The sequence below is a fragment of the Crocuta crocuta genome, unplaced genomic scaffold (assembly GCF_008692635.1).
Source record: "Crocuta crocuta isolate KB4526 unplaced genomic scaffold, BGI_CrCroc_1.0 scaffold381, whole genome shotgun sequence".
NCBI classification, from domain to species: domain Eukaryota; kingdom Metazoa; phylum Chordata; class Mammalia; order Carnivora; family Hyaenidae; genus Crocuta; species Crocuta crocuta.
In genome coordinates this window covers 93,884-110,210 of record NW_027530628.1, presented here as the reverse complement: position 1 = coordinate 110,210, position 16,327 = coordinate 93,884, and the positions used below count along the sequence as shown (strand labels likewise).

The window sequence follows — 16,327 nt, the reverse complement described above, 5'->3', positions numbered from 1 at the left end:
GTGTGTGTGTGTGAAAATAAATAAACATTAAAAAAATCTATATAGAAAAGGAAAATTGTTTGTGTTTTATTATATATAAGGCTACAAATTCCCTAAAGCATCATTATAATCCATACGTTTTGGCATCTGGTATTTTTATCCAGTAGTTCAAAATACTGTCTCTTTTCCACTGTGATTTCATATTTGACCTATGAGTTGAAAAGGATGCTGTGAAATTTCCAAATGGAGGATTTTTAAAAGTACCCATTTTTGCTTGTTTCCCTTCTAATTATATTGTAGGCAATGTGTCCCATACAATACTGATTCTTTGAAATTCATTCAGACGTTTCTTTGACCAATTGGTCACATTTTATAAATGTCCTATGTGTGCTTGAGAATGCACTTTCTGTAACTATGGGCAGTTTTTCTGATTGCCTATCTGACAAATCAGACTTTTTAGATATATGCAAGTTTTCCAAATCTTTATTATTTTTTTTTCCTCAGATTGACTTAATACTTGGCAGAGGTATGTAGAAATCTCCCACGATGGTGTTGAATTTGTTTACTTCTCTCTATAGTTGTGTCATGATTTTGAGACTGAGAGCATAAAGATTTAGAATTATGTATCTTCCTGGTAAATTAAGCTTTTTTAAAAAAATCAATATTAGTGACTTCTCTATCCTTAATAATGCTGTCTGTCCTACAATCTATTTAGTTAAGTCTCAGACCTACCTCTTTGACTTTCTTTTGGTTAATATTTACCCAAAACATTTTTTTTCACCCTTTGAACCTTTCTCTGTTTTAGAAGTTTTCCTGTTAACGTTTTTTTTCTTTTTTTCTTCAAACTGAACATGACAAACTCTGCCTTTTAATTGAAAGGTTTAAATCATTTTTATTCCATTTCTAATATACATAGACGTGTCTACCATTATACTTATTATCTTACATTTTCCTGCCCTTTTTTCTGTGTGTGCTTTTTCTTTGCATTTTCTTGGAATTGTTTTGGGGTTTTGTTGTTGTTATTGTTGTTTTTTGGCCTATATTTCCCATTCCATTTTGTTCCCATCTAGTAATTTGGAATTTATACATCCCATTTCTTTTCTTCTGGTGGTTATCCTTGAATTTTTACCAGATGTAAATATTTAATGAAATCTGGTGTTAATATCTTAATCCTGTTGTGAGTGATATGAGCACTTGGAAACATTTGAACTTGGTCACCCAATTTGACCTATTTGCTCTCCATTTCTAGTTTTTCAGCTCCCCCCACATTAATTGATATTGTTGGTGGTGATATGATTTTACCCTACTATGTTTGTTTTGTACGTATGGTTGCCCAGTAGTCCTTGTATCTTACACCTTTTTTCAGAATAATGTCCTTCTTCCTAAATTACATAATTTAGAAATTATTTTAGTAATTATCTTAGTAACTAGTAAATATTTCAGGCTCTGTAGGTGGACAGTGTAGTGAGTGTTTCTTTACCTAAAAATGTCTTTATTTTACCATCATTCTTAAAAGATGGTTTTGTGGAGATGGCTTCCAGAATTCTGAAAATAGTTCACTATTATCTGGCTTCATTCATTGCTCTTGAGGAGGCTGGTGTAAATCAAATTTTTGTTCCTTTGTCTTTTCACCCTTTTTGCCTTTAGAATCTTCTCATTGTGTTTGATATTCTCTAGTTTTATTATAGTATGTATCCTAGGATTGGTTTCCTTTTCGTTGTCTTGCTTGGTATTTGTTTTTCTTCCTGGATCTTTGGATTCATTTCTCACATCACCTGGGGAAAAATTTCCCAGTTACTAAATCTATAAATTATTGCTTTTCCTTCCTCTCTTTTGTTCTTCTGAAATTCCTATTAGACAAATGTTAGACTTTCTCATTCTATCCTCTATACTTCTCTTTTCTCTCATGTTTTTGATCTCACTTCTCAACATACATTCTCGGTAATTTATTCAAATTTGTAACCCAGTTCACATATCCATACTCTTCAGGTACGTGTAACCATTTGTTTACACGTATTTAATAACATTTTTATTTCAATAAGTGGAGTTTTTCCTTTTTAAAAGTTCTAATTTCATTCTCCATACCTGCCAAGTCATTTTATACAGCTTTTTGTCTTGTATTTATATCTTTGTGATTTTCCTTTTTTAAAATAGTTATTCCATATTTCATATCATTTAATCTAATATGTCAAGTCCTCAAGAGGTCTATTGTTTTTTGTTTTTGTTTTTTTTTAACTCTTCCCAGGTAGTAGTTTGTGTCCTACAAGGTGATTTTTATTCAAGTGCAAGTTTATTTGGTTTGATTTTACTCCATGACAACTAATGATCAAATTAAAGGTAGTTTCCTTCACACAGAATTTCCGTTTGCCTCTTTTGTGAACCAGGGGGGCCCTGGGGACCTGGGAGGGGAGACTTAATCTGAAGTCTAGTTTCTAAGCATTGTTTCAAGTTCATTGCTTCAGACTGAGCATTTGTTTGTTCATCATTTGTCATCTGTTCTTCCTCAACATGTACTGTCCTGCATACCCTCATCTTTAAAATAGTTTTGTTCCTCACTCTCTATTTGGTGGTATTATTTGCTGCCTAATTTTTTTTTCAGGCTTCAGTAAATATTTTCTGAGAATGTGCCATATCATAATAAGTAAGACTTTTTACCTGAATTATGAAGTGAGAGGTTTGGAAATTCAGTAATAAATAGGTTTTATAGGGACGTCTGGGTGGCTCAGTCAACTGAGCATCTGACTCTTGATTTCAGCTCAGGCCATGATCTCAGGGTCAAGGGATCAAGCTCCAGGTTGGGCTCTCTGCTGAGTGTGGAACCTCCTTAAATTTCTCTCTCTCTCTTTCTCTCTCTCTCCCTCAGCCCCCCTCCTCTACTTGCTCATCTCTCCCTATATATATTTTTTTTCTTTTTTTTTTTTTTAAAGAAAAGAGGTTTTGTAAGTACTTCCCTTTGAACTTAAAAGTTGGGGGGAATCACATCACGTCACTGGATACCCACCGTGTCTGTGTTGCTGCCAGCAGGGATACTGGTTTTTATCCTGCTGGGCTATTCGTGTCTATAAATATGTACCTTCTCAGAGAAAGCCCTTTACTGTTGTTCTCATCATAATGTTAACACTGAAGGTTTTTTCTCTGTTGAGCATCCATGCAAAATAGAAATGTTTCCTGTTATAAAAGGTAGGATAAAAATGGGGAAGAAGGGTACTCTTCTTTGGGCACCGGCAATATATTTTATTTGAAAGGATGGTCTATGTGTACTTTTAAACCACGTTTGGCTTAGAGTTTAGTTTTAGGCCAAATGAGAATTCTGTTTCCTTCTGTATGGTGTGGATAGTGACCCAAACACCTGTAAGTACAAATCTAAAAGTGCACGTTTGAATTCAACTTCATTTACCCTGACTTATCCATTCAGGAAGATGACTTCAATGGATTTCTAGTGTAGAAGAAAGAAATCCTGTTCTCTATAGTGAATCAAAAACTATCTCCTAAAAAAAATGTGAATACTCTTTTGTAGACTCTGCCTTCTTGTGCAAGATGCCTATGGAATGTTCAGTGAAGTGTACTCTGAGGGCACCATCTTGAAAGACCAACAGTTGGAAGGGAAATCCTGCAGCCTAATGGGAATGAAGGTTCTACAGAAGGCCACCAGAGGAAGGTGAGGACATTCTGTAATAGCATCTAGTTTGCTGCAATGACTGGTCCTTTAATTAGTGTTTTATCTCTTAGTTTTAAAGACAATAAACTAGGATCCTAGAGTTTGCCTATAAAACTAGGCCAGAGTTGAATAAAGCCCATAAAGTACTTCTAGGGGAAAAAATTGTAATTAGCAACAAAAACAATCATGCAGATTTAGTGATTCCTAATTTTATTAAAAATTAAGAAATGCAAAATGTTATGGATCTGTGTTTTAATTGTAAAGATTTATTTTCTGTATGTCTTACAAATTAAAAACTAAAACAGCTTCACATGAGTCAGTTTATCTAAATGAAAATGTAATTTAGTGTACAGGCAGTTTATAATCTTTTGTATAAGAGTTTTGTTAAAACTCTTAAGTTGTCACATCTTTTTGCTTTCCATAGTAAGAAAGTTTTGTTCTCTGTTAAGTTTCATGGTACATCACCTTAAAATGTGATTTTGGACATGCAAGGTAGAATGGTACATAGATCTGGTCCAAACTGTGGCTATTATATCTCCAGTAATCATTTGAAATCTATAAATTAGGGGAAAAAAAGAAACATTTTTTAATCATACTATTCAATCATATAGAGAATTAATATATGAACAGTAAATTTGGGATTTTCTCTATTTTATTGTAATCTCTCCTTCCTTGAATTGTGTGTTGTTTTAACTCTTTTGATGTTAATTTTTTATCTAATTAATTAACATCTGAGCTTATACCAATATCTGAGAGAGAGAAAAAACCATTATGAGTATATGATGTTCTGATTATAAAGCAGGTTTTGATAGTATCCTCCTCTGGTTTGCATAATGAACATTCTAGCAATGGTCATTCTAAATTCTGAGCTTTTGGGGCACCTGAGTGGCTCAGTCGGTTAAGTATCCAACTCTTGATTTCAGCTCAGGTTATGATCTCCCAGTTGTGACATCAAGCCGCTTGTCAGGTTCTGCTCTGACTGTGCAGAGCCTGCTTGGGATTCTCTCTGCCCGGCCCCCCCCTTACTTGTATGTGCCCGCTCTCAAAATAAATAAATAAAAAATTTTTAAAAAATAACTGAACTGTGAGCAGTCAGCATTCCCATAGGGCCACAGCTCTGTGTATCATCTGGCTTTCATATAGGACTGTCCAGAGTGATGGCTCCGCCTAAGAGCTTGTTTTTCCAAAAGACATGTACTTCATAGAAAGATCCTCTATAAGCTGTGGTTAGATGGACACAAGAACATTTTATTGATCCATGCAGATTTATCTTATAACAAATGCTTCCTTTTGTTTATGAAAGGGTAGCTGTATTATAATGCAATTTCCGTATGGGTGGGGGGGTGGTGCCCATTTGGAAAGCATATCTACATGTGTGAAAAGTTTAATGGGAAAAAAAAAGAAAAGTTTAATTGGGTCACATGAACCTTGTCTTTATTAAGGCTGAACCTCAGTTTGAGTCCTAAGTTTGAGAAATACAAGCATCTGAAAGACTGTGTAGTTACAGTAAATGGTATGGCTACCTTGACATATTGATAGCATGAATGCTCTCAGGGCCATGTGAGAGGTCATCTTCCTTGACATAAATTCTACACCTAATTAAACTCCCGCCTGAGCATACCAGGATACAAGTGGGCTCCCTGTCAGGGGAAATGCTCTAGCCACCAGGTTTGCTGGCATCCCATAGGCCAGACAGAGGCTGCTTCGGGAAGCTGACATCTTGCTGGAGACTATTTAGCACATAACTTCTTGTGGGATTTGGCTGATAAATGACAGAGTCAGGACTGCAGTCCAGGGGTCTCTGGCTCTGTAAAGTTTATGCTTTTTTACGACATACACTCTATACATATGCTCCCAATATTTAATCTACTTTTTTGTGGGTAACCCTGGAAGCCTTACTACTATCTACAACATTCCCATAGGAAATGTTTTTTTCCACAGGAAATACACTGAGTGTTGCACATAGTTCATTTACAAACTTTTGGAACCCATACTATTTTTAAGTTGATGACTAAATATGTGATTTTTTTTTCCAGTTGGGATAAATTTCTTTACTTATATATTTAATTATATTTTGACACACAGCTATCCATACAAATGTTTAGATTGTCTTTTGTTATTTTAGAAGCTATCTTTCTTCAAAATAAATTATTAGATCATTTAGGAATGCTGGATGTTATAATTGCCTATTGGTGATATCATGCATTGTCAGTCATCCATCCATGACCCAGTCAACACAAATAGTCTCTTTTATTTTCCCCCAAATTACTCTGTTTCATAGCAACTTTCATAAACTCTAACAAAATATATTTCTCATAAACCTTAACAAAATATGTTTATTACCCAAATTCAAGCTAAAATGATTAATTATAATTATATAATTCCAGTATCTAATACAGAAAAATAACTTTTTTTGCCAGTTGGAAAATAGTTGTGTTTGGGCAAAGTCATGAAGTCTTCTAGACCTTGGCTACCAGATTTCATCTAATCCATACTTCTAGTCAGAGAAAATCACTACTCCCCTACAAGGGACGTGGACCAATGGCCTGAGAGCTGTCCAGACAGACATGCTGTTGGACCAGTGTGCACAGGACACTGCTCTGTCCACCAGCCTCATTTGAGAAGGCTTGCAAAAGAAACAATCATATCTTTTGGATTTCTCTGACATATTTTTGGAGTTGTATGCCCAAACTGACTGCTTAAAGCAAAAAACATCAGAAAAATAGCCTGAATTTAAAGGGTAAAAAACACCATTTTCAAAAAACAAAAAAACCCACTTCTGAGGCATGCTTACTGAGTAGAATGTGGAGCTCTGCCTATGCTCTCTTCCCTTCCAGAGTACTTCCGGCTATTTCTCCTGGGACTTTCTTCTCCTAAGGCGTGTCCCCTGACCTTTGTCTTCCTGCATGGCCTGTGCAGCGGTTTAGTAGGTCAAATAAGCTGAAAACTCACATGACTTTGATGTTATAATTATATGTATGAACTTTATCTTTTTATTGTTGATTATTATTTGTTTTTAGTTTTACATGATAGGACAATACTGAAAGGGAAAATTCCTAAAATATATGTTAACCCTGTAGGTATGGAAAATACAGCTAGCTAAATTTTTTGTGGGGGAGGGGAAGTTCTTTCAGTTCAAAATCCTACTAGTATTTATGTCCCAACTTGTTAAAACCTATTAAGCTCTCTGTGTCTAAAATGACTAACTTATAGGTGCTATTTGATTTAGATCTGTTGACTGGCCTTTAAGAGAAAATTTTATTAAAGAGCACTTAGTGCTTACTATTTACAGAAGATTCTACCAGAGTGTCCAGAATGACAGGGAGCAGCTGGCATGATCTTTGACCTTGACTGGCATCCCATTGAACAGACAACTAGACAGGCACAAGTATTGGAGCAATTAATGTTTTAAGTGGCTAGATCTTAACTGGCTGATCTCCAATTTCATGAAAGAAGTTAGTGAAAACAAATGCTTTAAACATCCTGACCTGCCAGAAAGAAAAGTTATCTTCAAATTGGTAAGATGTGGGGCGCCTGGGTGGCTTAGTCGGTTAAGCGTCCGACTTTCGCTTGGGTCATGATCTCGCAGTTCGTGGGTTCGGCCCCTCGTCGGGCTCTGTGCTGACTGCGATCTCAGAGCCTGGAGCCTGCTTCAGTCTGTGACTCCCTCTCTCTCTGACCCTCCCCTGCTCACGCTGTCTCTCTCTCTCTCTCTCCTAGAAATAAATAAAACATTAAAAAAAAATTTCAAATTGGTAAGATGTTATCTGTGAGGACATACATATAGTATCAGGAGGGATGTTTGCAAAATAGGAAATGAGAGGGTTTATTGAAAAGATAATTCACTCATTTATTCTATAACTGTTTAGCCTCTTTGTGGCTGGTGGCTGTAGCAGTGAGCTCTGTGTTAAATTTTTTGGATTTATCCTAAACCAGAATATACTAAAGTCAGCTAGATAATGTTATTAGGTCCTGTTATTAGGGATTCTGCATTGATCCAAGAGAAAATTAGAGCCTCTGTGAGATTTTGAGGGAAGAAAAGAAGAGGTAATAAAAATGAAAGAGAGTTAAGATTATCCTGTTACTGTACCTGTAATGGATCTAAAATAGAGGGAGAGCTGGTGGCAGGACTATAAATTCAGAAACTTCTGTAGCATTTGAGGGAAAAAGAGCAAAGAACTAGTTAGGAACTAATCTTGAATTTCTGGTACCTGCAGGCATCAGTACCAAGAGTATAAAAATAGACCACTTCCTCCAAGAGCTCATGGACCAGCAAGAGAGCCAGGGGTGACCCAGACAGACACTAACTGGCAAGTGCTTAATACAGAATGCTGTAGGCTAATAGCTGCCCCCTTTGAAGGGGGCTCAGAGGGCAGGTTAAAATTTAGGAACCCTGAAGACAACAGGAAAGGCCTGGGGCTAAGGACTAGAATGAGGAAGAGAGAAGACAGGCTCAATTGTCCAAATACCCATTTACCTCCTTTGAGAGGAGAGCACTGCTCTCTGTTCAGCTTTTGTGATAGAGTAAAGGGGTAAGTACTTTGTGTTAGGGGGTACATTTCAGAAAATAATCCAATTAATAGTTATTATTTTAAGTGTTTTGTTTTGTTTTTTGGGGGGGGTGGCGCTTTTGTGGGAGAGCATGTACAGCACGGGGTCAGTGGGGCAGAGAGAGTGGGAGAGAGAATTCCAAGCAGGCTCCAAGCCGTCTGTGCAGAGTCCCATATGGGGCTTGATCCCACGAACACTGAGATCATGACCTGAGCTGAAATGAAGAGCCAGACGCTTAACCAACTGAGCCACCCAGGCATCCCAATTAATAGTTACTGTTTAAATCAACTTTTGTTTTCAAGGTAACAGATTAACTACTGCTAAATTTTATACCAAAAGCCAAGCTTAGTCAGCATGCTCAAATACTAACCCCAGAGTCAGGATACAAAAGTCCTTTACAAGCCCCCATGCCAGCTGCACTTGTAGCCTTTTGTCCCACCATTCATGCATGCACCATGCCTTAAGCTTAAAACACTTTGCTTTTCTCCTGGGCCTTATTTAGGACCTGCCTTTTCCTCATAGGCCAGTCTTCAGGTGCTCCCTTATGAAGACTCCTAGCACTTGCACCCAGTACTGCCTCCTTTGTCTCCTGTAGCAGTTACAGACGGGTCACCTCCTCCAGCAGGGCTCTCAATGGTCATTGTGATACTTCAGTGCCCATGCCCAGGGCTCTGTGGTTTTCCTGCTGACCTGTGTCCCAGCAGAGAGTATACGTGTACTCTAATGTAAATAAGAGTGACATCAGAGGAATATGTTTGAATGTGTCCATTTTTTTTAGTAATTATATGCAAACATCAACATTTATATGAAGAGTCTTAGATGGCTCTCCCAAGCTGGCCTGCACCATGTGCCTGGCTCTGAGTCTCACCAAGATAATTGTCTTGGTCATTGTCACACTCCTTTGCATGGTGTAGACACTGGTAGAAGTTGACATTGATTAAAGTGCCTGGTAACTGTATTTCAGATTGGTCTGCCAACTGTTAGGCTCTATCAGGGCAGGTGCTATTTCTTGCTCATTTCCTGGCACATGATAGGTTCAAAATATTTGTAAAATGGACATTAGTTATTTGCTTGAGTTTATCTTAGAATTTTCCTAAACAAGATTTGGATGTATATTTTGTACATAATAAGTGGTAATTATTGGAGCTCCATTTTAGCAGGAGGAATGCAGATCATTTGGTCCCAAGACTTGGCATCCAGTACAGGTGAGGACCATGCTCTCTGTGAGCCCTGGACACAGACCTCTGGTTTCCTCACAAAGTCAAAGGAGACATGCATGGGGTTGTGCTATGAAAACACTTTATCATGGGTGGGGAGAGTGTGAATGTTCATTACGTAATATTTCACAGGAAAAGCTTTCCCAGGTATTGCTCTTTCATTTTCCTGTCCTTTCCAGTCCTCACAAGAGTCAGTGAGGGAGAAGACTCTGTCCCCACCCCTGTCTTAGATGTGAGGACAACTGGCCCAGGGGTCTAGCTCCAGTGTGAACTGACTGCAGGCAGGGGCACCAGGGTGCTCAGTGTCCTGTGGAGACCCTTGTCCTCACTGCAGCTGGGTGTGGCTGAGAGTGTGCAGAAGTGCAGTAGAAGGGAATCATTAGGAATTATTAATGCAAGTCAACTGGGTTGGGTTAGGTTATTACTGAGGAACCATTTCAGATGCTCCTTTAACAGGAAACATGTGATGGTGAGAGCTCTCTTTGGGTAAGAAACTTCAGTAATTTACTTCCTTTGATTTTCCCTCTTCAAAAAGGCTACCCTTTTAAAGAGCCACACACTTCCCTTCCCTTGAGGTTTGAGGTCCAGAATCTCTTTGTTAATTGCTGTGGTTGGAAACCCTCCTGTAAAGGACATTCTTAATCATTCTTCCATAATTCTGAAAAATAGATTTGTTCCTGGAGTTCACTTAAGTTTCTGGAAGGAGAACAAAATATCAGTGAAAGAGCGTATACTTGAAACCAGTGATACTTGAAAAAGCAAAAGAAAGCTCTCCCTAAACAGACATGCTTACTCCAAGCCCTTAATCAGTTTACAGGTATGTTTTGTGTTTTTCCTATAGATTTTACTGTTTTCTCTCTGCCAGTGTTTCTTAACATGAGTATTTTAATTCAAAATTAAATGTTTCTATTGTCCTTTAAAGTGGGAGTATTTTGGGTCTCTAACAGTAGTGCAGGGTAGCATAAGAGACAATAGAATAGTAAAAAGAAGTTCAAGTAAGCAAATCTCTTCAAGATTATATCCCCCTTCAACTTTCCTTGGTTGTTAATATTGTGTATGTGTTGTTTCTGTGTTCCGAAGTATTTCTTTCTTTACATTATTTCTTAGAGAAATATTTCTTTACATTATTTCTTAGAGAATTTCTTGTATATCTGTGCTGCCCACACCCTCTTATTTTGTCACCGTGGTGTTCTCTAACTTGAGGGTACCCAAATGGACATTCTGTATAGAGTGGAAAGAGTCTTAGCTTGAAATTAGGACACCTGGATTGTACCAATACCAGTAGCCCTGGCCCTCGATGCATCTGAAAATGAAATGACTACACCCAATAACCTTCAAGCCTGTGTAAGTTTGAGGTAATTGCTTTCCCTTTCAGGGTTAGGATGGGAGGCTTTTATTTTGATCTTTGTACACAAAGATACTTTTTCCATTTGAACATCTTTTCCTTAAAGGAAATAATGAACCTGTTGTTTAAACAACCTTCTTGCAGATTAATTTGCAAAGTTGCCATCTACTTGGTAGGTATGGAACATACATCTTTGGCTGAGCATAATAAGTGTAATGAACCTTGTAAGGTCTTCTACCGAAGTAGGGGTTCCAATCATCTAGATTGTGATGTTCAGTGTAGAGCATTTGGAAGGCAAAACAGCTCTTATAAAACCTTTCTCTGGAGTAGAAACATTTCAGGAAGATGAAGTCTATCTTCCTAGTATTTGCTTTAATCACTTTATTTCTGAATGTCTTTGTTACTGTGAACTGACAGTTATTTTTATTAGATTCTAAACAAAGATTAATAGAAATCATACCTTTTTATTTAGAGGAAAGGTGTTTTTTGAAATCTGAGTTTATAATCCCAAATCACAGAAGCCATGATTAGATTTATGGCTCTAAGATTTACACTGTTGAATTGCTTCCTTATGTATTTGGTTGTTTTGCTGTAACCTTAATTATTTCTGATTCAAGGAGATCTTTATATACTTAACTTAATCTGGTTAAAATAGTTTTGGTACCATACATTTTGCATAAGAACAGTAAGAATAGTCGGGAAAAGCTGAAAAGTTTAATCTTTAATTTATGAAGACCGACTTCCTCATTTTATTATAAGGAGGAGATGTGTAGAAATAAGGTAACCCACAGGGTGCCTGGGTGGCTCAGCCGGTTCAGCATCCAACTCTTGATTTCGGCTCAGGTCATGGGATCGAACTCTGTGTCAGGCTTTGTGCTGAGTATGGAGCCTTCTTAAGATTAAATCTCTCTCGGGGCGCCTGGGTGGCTTAGTTGGTTAAGTGTCCGACTTTCACTTAGGTCATGATCTCGCGGTTCGTGAGTTCGAGCCCCGTGTCGGGCTCTGTGCTGACTGCCAGCTCAGAGCCTGGAGCCTGTTTCAGAGTCTGTGACTCTCTCTCTCTCTGACCCTCCCCTGCTCACGCTGTCTCTGTCTCTCTCTCTCTCTCTCTCTCCTAGAAATAAATAAAAAACATAAAAAAAAAAGATTAAATCTCTCTCTCCCACCCTCTGCCCCTCTCCCCTGCTCACATGCTCTCTCGCTCTCTCTTAAAAAAAAAAATGTTCAGGGGCGCCTGGATGGCTCAGTAGGTTAAGTGTCTGACTTCGGCTCAGGTCATGATCTCACAGTTCATGGGTTTGAGCCCCACATTGTTGAGCCCCACGAACCTGCAGTCTGCTTCAGATTCTATGTCTCCCTCTCTTTCTGCCCCCTCCCCTGCTCATGCTCTGTCTCTGTCAGTCAAAAGTCTGCTTCAGATTCTATGTCTCCCTCTCTTTCTGCCCCCTCCCCTGCTCATGCTCTGTCTCTGTCAGTCAAAACTAAATACCTTAAAAAAATGTTTTAAGTTTAAAAAAGAAAGAAGGTAACTTGATAAATATCATGCATCCAATCTTAGTTTATCTTTATCATCAGCTAAATAATCATGAGTATGCAGTGATTTAATTAAGAAAAATAAAAAATAAAGGCAGGAAGGGATTTATTGGCCCAGGCCAGAAGAATAGAGGACATAGGACCAATAATAAAATTCCAAAGAATACAATTAAATGAATCTGAAATGCATGAGGTATAAGAAGGATGAACAAAGCAAGTGCTAGATATGTAGACAAACCCAGTGTTCCCGAGGAACAGTAACTGTACAAAACAATATTTATACTGTACACTGAAAGTTAAGAAAGGTTTGGTTAGAACCAGTTTCAATAGTTTGGGACAAGAATACTCCATGAGGATGTTGTGTCCTCCGTATTGCATCCCATTAAGAGGCACACAGCATATAGTCAGTGATGGCAAGTCTAGGTCAGTGTTGAATAGCCAGATTCTTCTATTGCAAAGTCCTGTATTTCTCACTCTATGAGGTGAGACCCTAGCAGAAGAAACAAGTACAAAGTCTGTGAGACAGAAGTGTGTTTGAGAAATAGTAAGGAGAAAGATTTCTTGTAGTGCAGCCCTTGGCTTAAGCTAATATCTGAATTACTGATAATTCTTTTACAACAAAAATGTATCAGAATCACTAATTAATTATTTGTCTAATGATTGAGAATCATTTAATTAGAATTAATAAATAAGTAGTAAACAGTGGTTGATATTGGACCCAGATCCTCTTGAAGCCCTTTGGCCATTTCTTTTGTACCCACCCCACCCCCATCCCCAGCTTCTTTGTGCCTTTGCATCTGTGGGCCCACATATGTCCCTATCTTCAAAAGACTGCCCTCAGCCACAGACACCACTTTGCCTGCCTGTGCAAACAGCTGGAAGTATCTGAGAATTTGGGTCCCTCTTAGTTTAGTTTAGGTAACTCTTAGCCAGTGAGTACTTATGAAAGCCCAATTCCTGTTCAAGTCGGGACAAAATCTGAGCTGTAATTCACTCTCCAAAGCTCTCCTGTACCACCCAGCTAAGGCTAAAACTTTACCGGAAAGAAAGAAACTAGATATCATCCCCAAAGCATGACCCCTGTGCAAACACAGAAGTTTAATCGCAAGTCTGTGTAATATTCCACTGTTTGTATGAGTGTATATATCTTCCTTATATATTCATCTATTGATGGACACTTAGGTTGTGTAGATATCTTAGCTATTGTCAGTAGTGCTGCAATAAACGTATGGATGCATATATATTTTTATATTAGTGTTTATGTTTATGTTTTCTTTAGGTAAATACCCAGTAATGGAATTATTGGTTCATATGGTATTTCTATTTTTAATTTTTGAGGAATCTCCACTTTGTTTTCCATAGTGGCTACACCAGTTTACAGTTCCATCAGTGGTGCACAAGGATTTCTTTTTATCCACATCCTCATCAATACATGTTATTTCTTATCTTTTTTATTTTAGCCATTCTGATATGTGTGATATCTCATTGTAGTTTTGATTTGCATTTCCTTGATGATTTGTGATGTTGAGCATTTTTGCACGTGTTTGTTGGCCATCTGGATGCCTTCTTTGGAAAAATGTCTTTTCAGGTCTTCTGCCCATTTTTTAGTTGGACCGTTTGGTTTTTTTGGTGTTGAGTTGTATGACTTCTTTACATATTTTTGGGTTTAGCCTCTTATTGGACATCTCATTTGCAAATATCTTCTCCCATTCAATATGTTGTCTTTGTGTTTTGTGAACAGGTTCCTTCACTATGCAGAAGTTTTCTATTTTGATGTAGCCCCAATAGTTTTTCATTTTTGTTTCCCTTGCCTCAGGAGACATAACTAGAAAGGTGTTGCTATGGCCAATGTCAGAGAAATTACTGCCTGTTTCTCATCTAGGATTTTGATAGTTTCAAATCTTACATTTAGATATTTAATACATTTTGAGTTTACTTTTGTCTATGATGGCAGAAAGTGGTACAGTTTTATTCTTTTGAATGTCGCTGTCCAGCACCGTTCATTGAAGAGAATGTCTTTTCCCCATTGTATAGTCTTGCCCCCTTTGTCATAGATTAATTGACCATATAAGCATGGGTTTATTTGTAGACTCTCTGTCTGTTCCAGTGATCCGTGTATCTATTTTTGTGTATCTATCTATACTGTTTTGACTACCAGCTTTGTATTATATCTTAAAATCTGGGACTGTGATATCTCCAGCTTTGTTCTTCTTTCTCAAGATAGCTTAAAGGGTAAGATCTTTTCATTCATGGATGATGGACCTATTATACTAAGTGAAGTAAGTCAGACACAGAAAGACAAATACCGTATGATTTCACTCATATGTGGAATCTAAAAACAAAACGAATGAACAAACTAACAGAAAGCAGAATCAGCCCTATATAATACAAAGACCAAACTGATGATTGCCAGAGGAAAAATGGGTGCGGAGATGGGTAAAATTGGTAAAGGTGAGTGAAGATACAGGCTTCCAGTGATAGAGTGAATAAACCATGGGGGTAAAGGCACAGCATAAGCATTGCAACGCACAGCATTGACATTACAATATTGTCAATGATATTGTAATAGTGTTGTCTGATGACAGGTGGTAGCTACAACTGTGTTGAGCATAAAGAAATTGAATACAGAGAGCATATAGAGAACATATAGAGAAATTGAATCACTGTGTTTTACACCTGAATCTAGCATAACATTGAATGTCAACTATACACAGATTTTAAAAATAAATAATAAATAATCCCAGCCTTAAAAAAGAAAAAGAAATATAATTGGAAATAAAGGAAGGCATGTATTCCAAAGAATGAATGAAGTGACAAACAAAAAGTGTTTTTAGTAAGTCAGAAATATACTGTGTAAAAAGAATGAAATGTTGACACATGCTATGATATGGATGAACCTTGAAAACACTATGCTAGGTAAAAGAAGCCAGACACTAAAGGTCACATATTATATGATTTGATTTATATGAAATGCCCAGATCCCTGAAGACAAAAAGCAGACTGGTGACTGCCAGAGGTTGGGTAGAGGAGAGAATGGGAGCGACTGCTCATGGGTATGGGGTCTGCTTTAGGGGTGATGAAAATATTCTGGAACTAGATAGAGGTGATGGTTGCACCACACTGGGAATATACTAAATGTCCCCGAATCGTGTAATTTAAAATGGTTAATTTTATGTTGTATGAATTTTACCTCAATATTTTTTTTGAGAGAGAGGGTGCCAGTGAGTGAGGAGCAGAGAGAGAGAGAGAGAAAGAAGCAGGGCTCATCCAGTGCAGGACTTGAGCTTACCCTGTGTGGTACTCAAACTCAAGAGTTTCAGGGGCACGTGGGTGGCTCAGTGGGTTAAGCGTCCAACTTTGGCTCAGGTCATGATCTCACAGTCTGTGGGTTTTAGCTCCACGTCAGGCTCTGTGCTGACAGCTCAGATTCTGTGTCTCCCTCTCTCTCTATCCTCCCCTGCTCACACTGTCTCTCTCTCTCTCAGAAATAAACATTAAAAAAAAAAAAAAATTTGTTTTAAGAGTTTCAGATCTTGACCTTAGCCAAAGTCAGCTGCTTAATGTCTGAGCCACCCAGGCCCCCACCTCAGTTTTTAAAAAGGAAAAAATAAAATTAACTGATTGCCTTCGAAGTGCTTACACTGAGTTATGAGAATGGGTACAAGGAGCACCTGGGTGGCTTTGTCAATTTAAGCGTCAGACTCTTGTTCAAGCCCCATGTTGGGCTCCTCCCTGGGCATGAAGCCTACTTTAAAAAAAAGAGAGAGAGAAAAAAAAGTGTTACAGTAGTTTCCTAAATCCAGTTGAAGAAAGTTTCTAAATGGAACCTCTGGGCATGATTTCACATCTCAAAAAGACACAACTAGGGAGTAGGGGCTCAGAATACCAGTTATTTCTTAACTGTTACTTTGGGGAACTTAGGACAAAGATTTATTAAAGTGGCCTCTCTAAATCATTCATTACCTTTGTCTTTCAATGAAAGATCCTTAATGTAAGAAAGCTATTTTGTATCTCCTCCAATTTGTTTTTATTATCAGTGGTAGT

At 37.8% G+C, this 16,327-nt stretch overlaps 1 protein-coding gene across 3 annotated transcripts in view; it reads left to right on the top strand.

Annotated features, from left to right (window-relative positions):
• The window catches only part of SPIDR (scaffold protein involved in DNA repair), a 469,654-nt gene that overhangs the window by 396,285 nt on the left and 57,042 nt on the right, over positions 1-16,327 (top strand). For all 3 annotated transcript variants that reach the window (XM_077768515.1, XM_077768516.1, XM_077768517.1), the window contains one exon: positions 3,497-3,637. In XM_077768515.1, the coding sequence (XP_077624641.1) occupies positions 3,497-3,637 (141 nt within the window). The remainder of the gene's footprint in view (positions 1-3,496; positions 3,638-16,327) is intronic.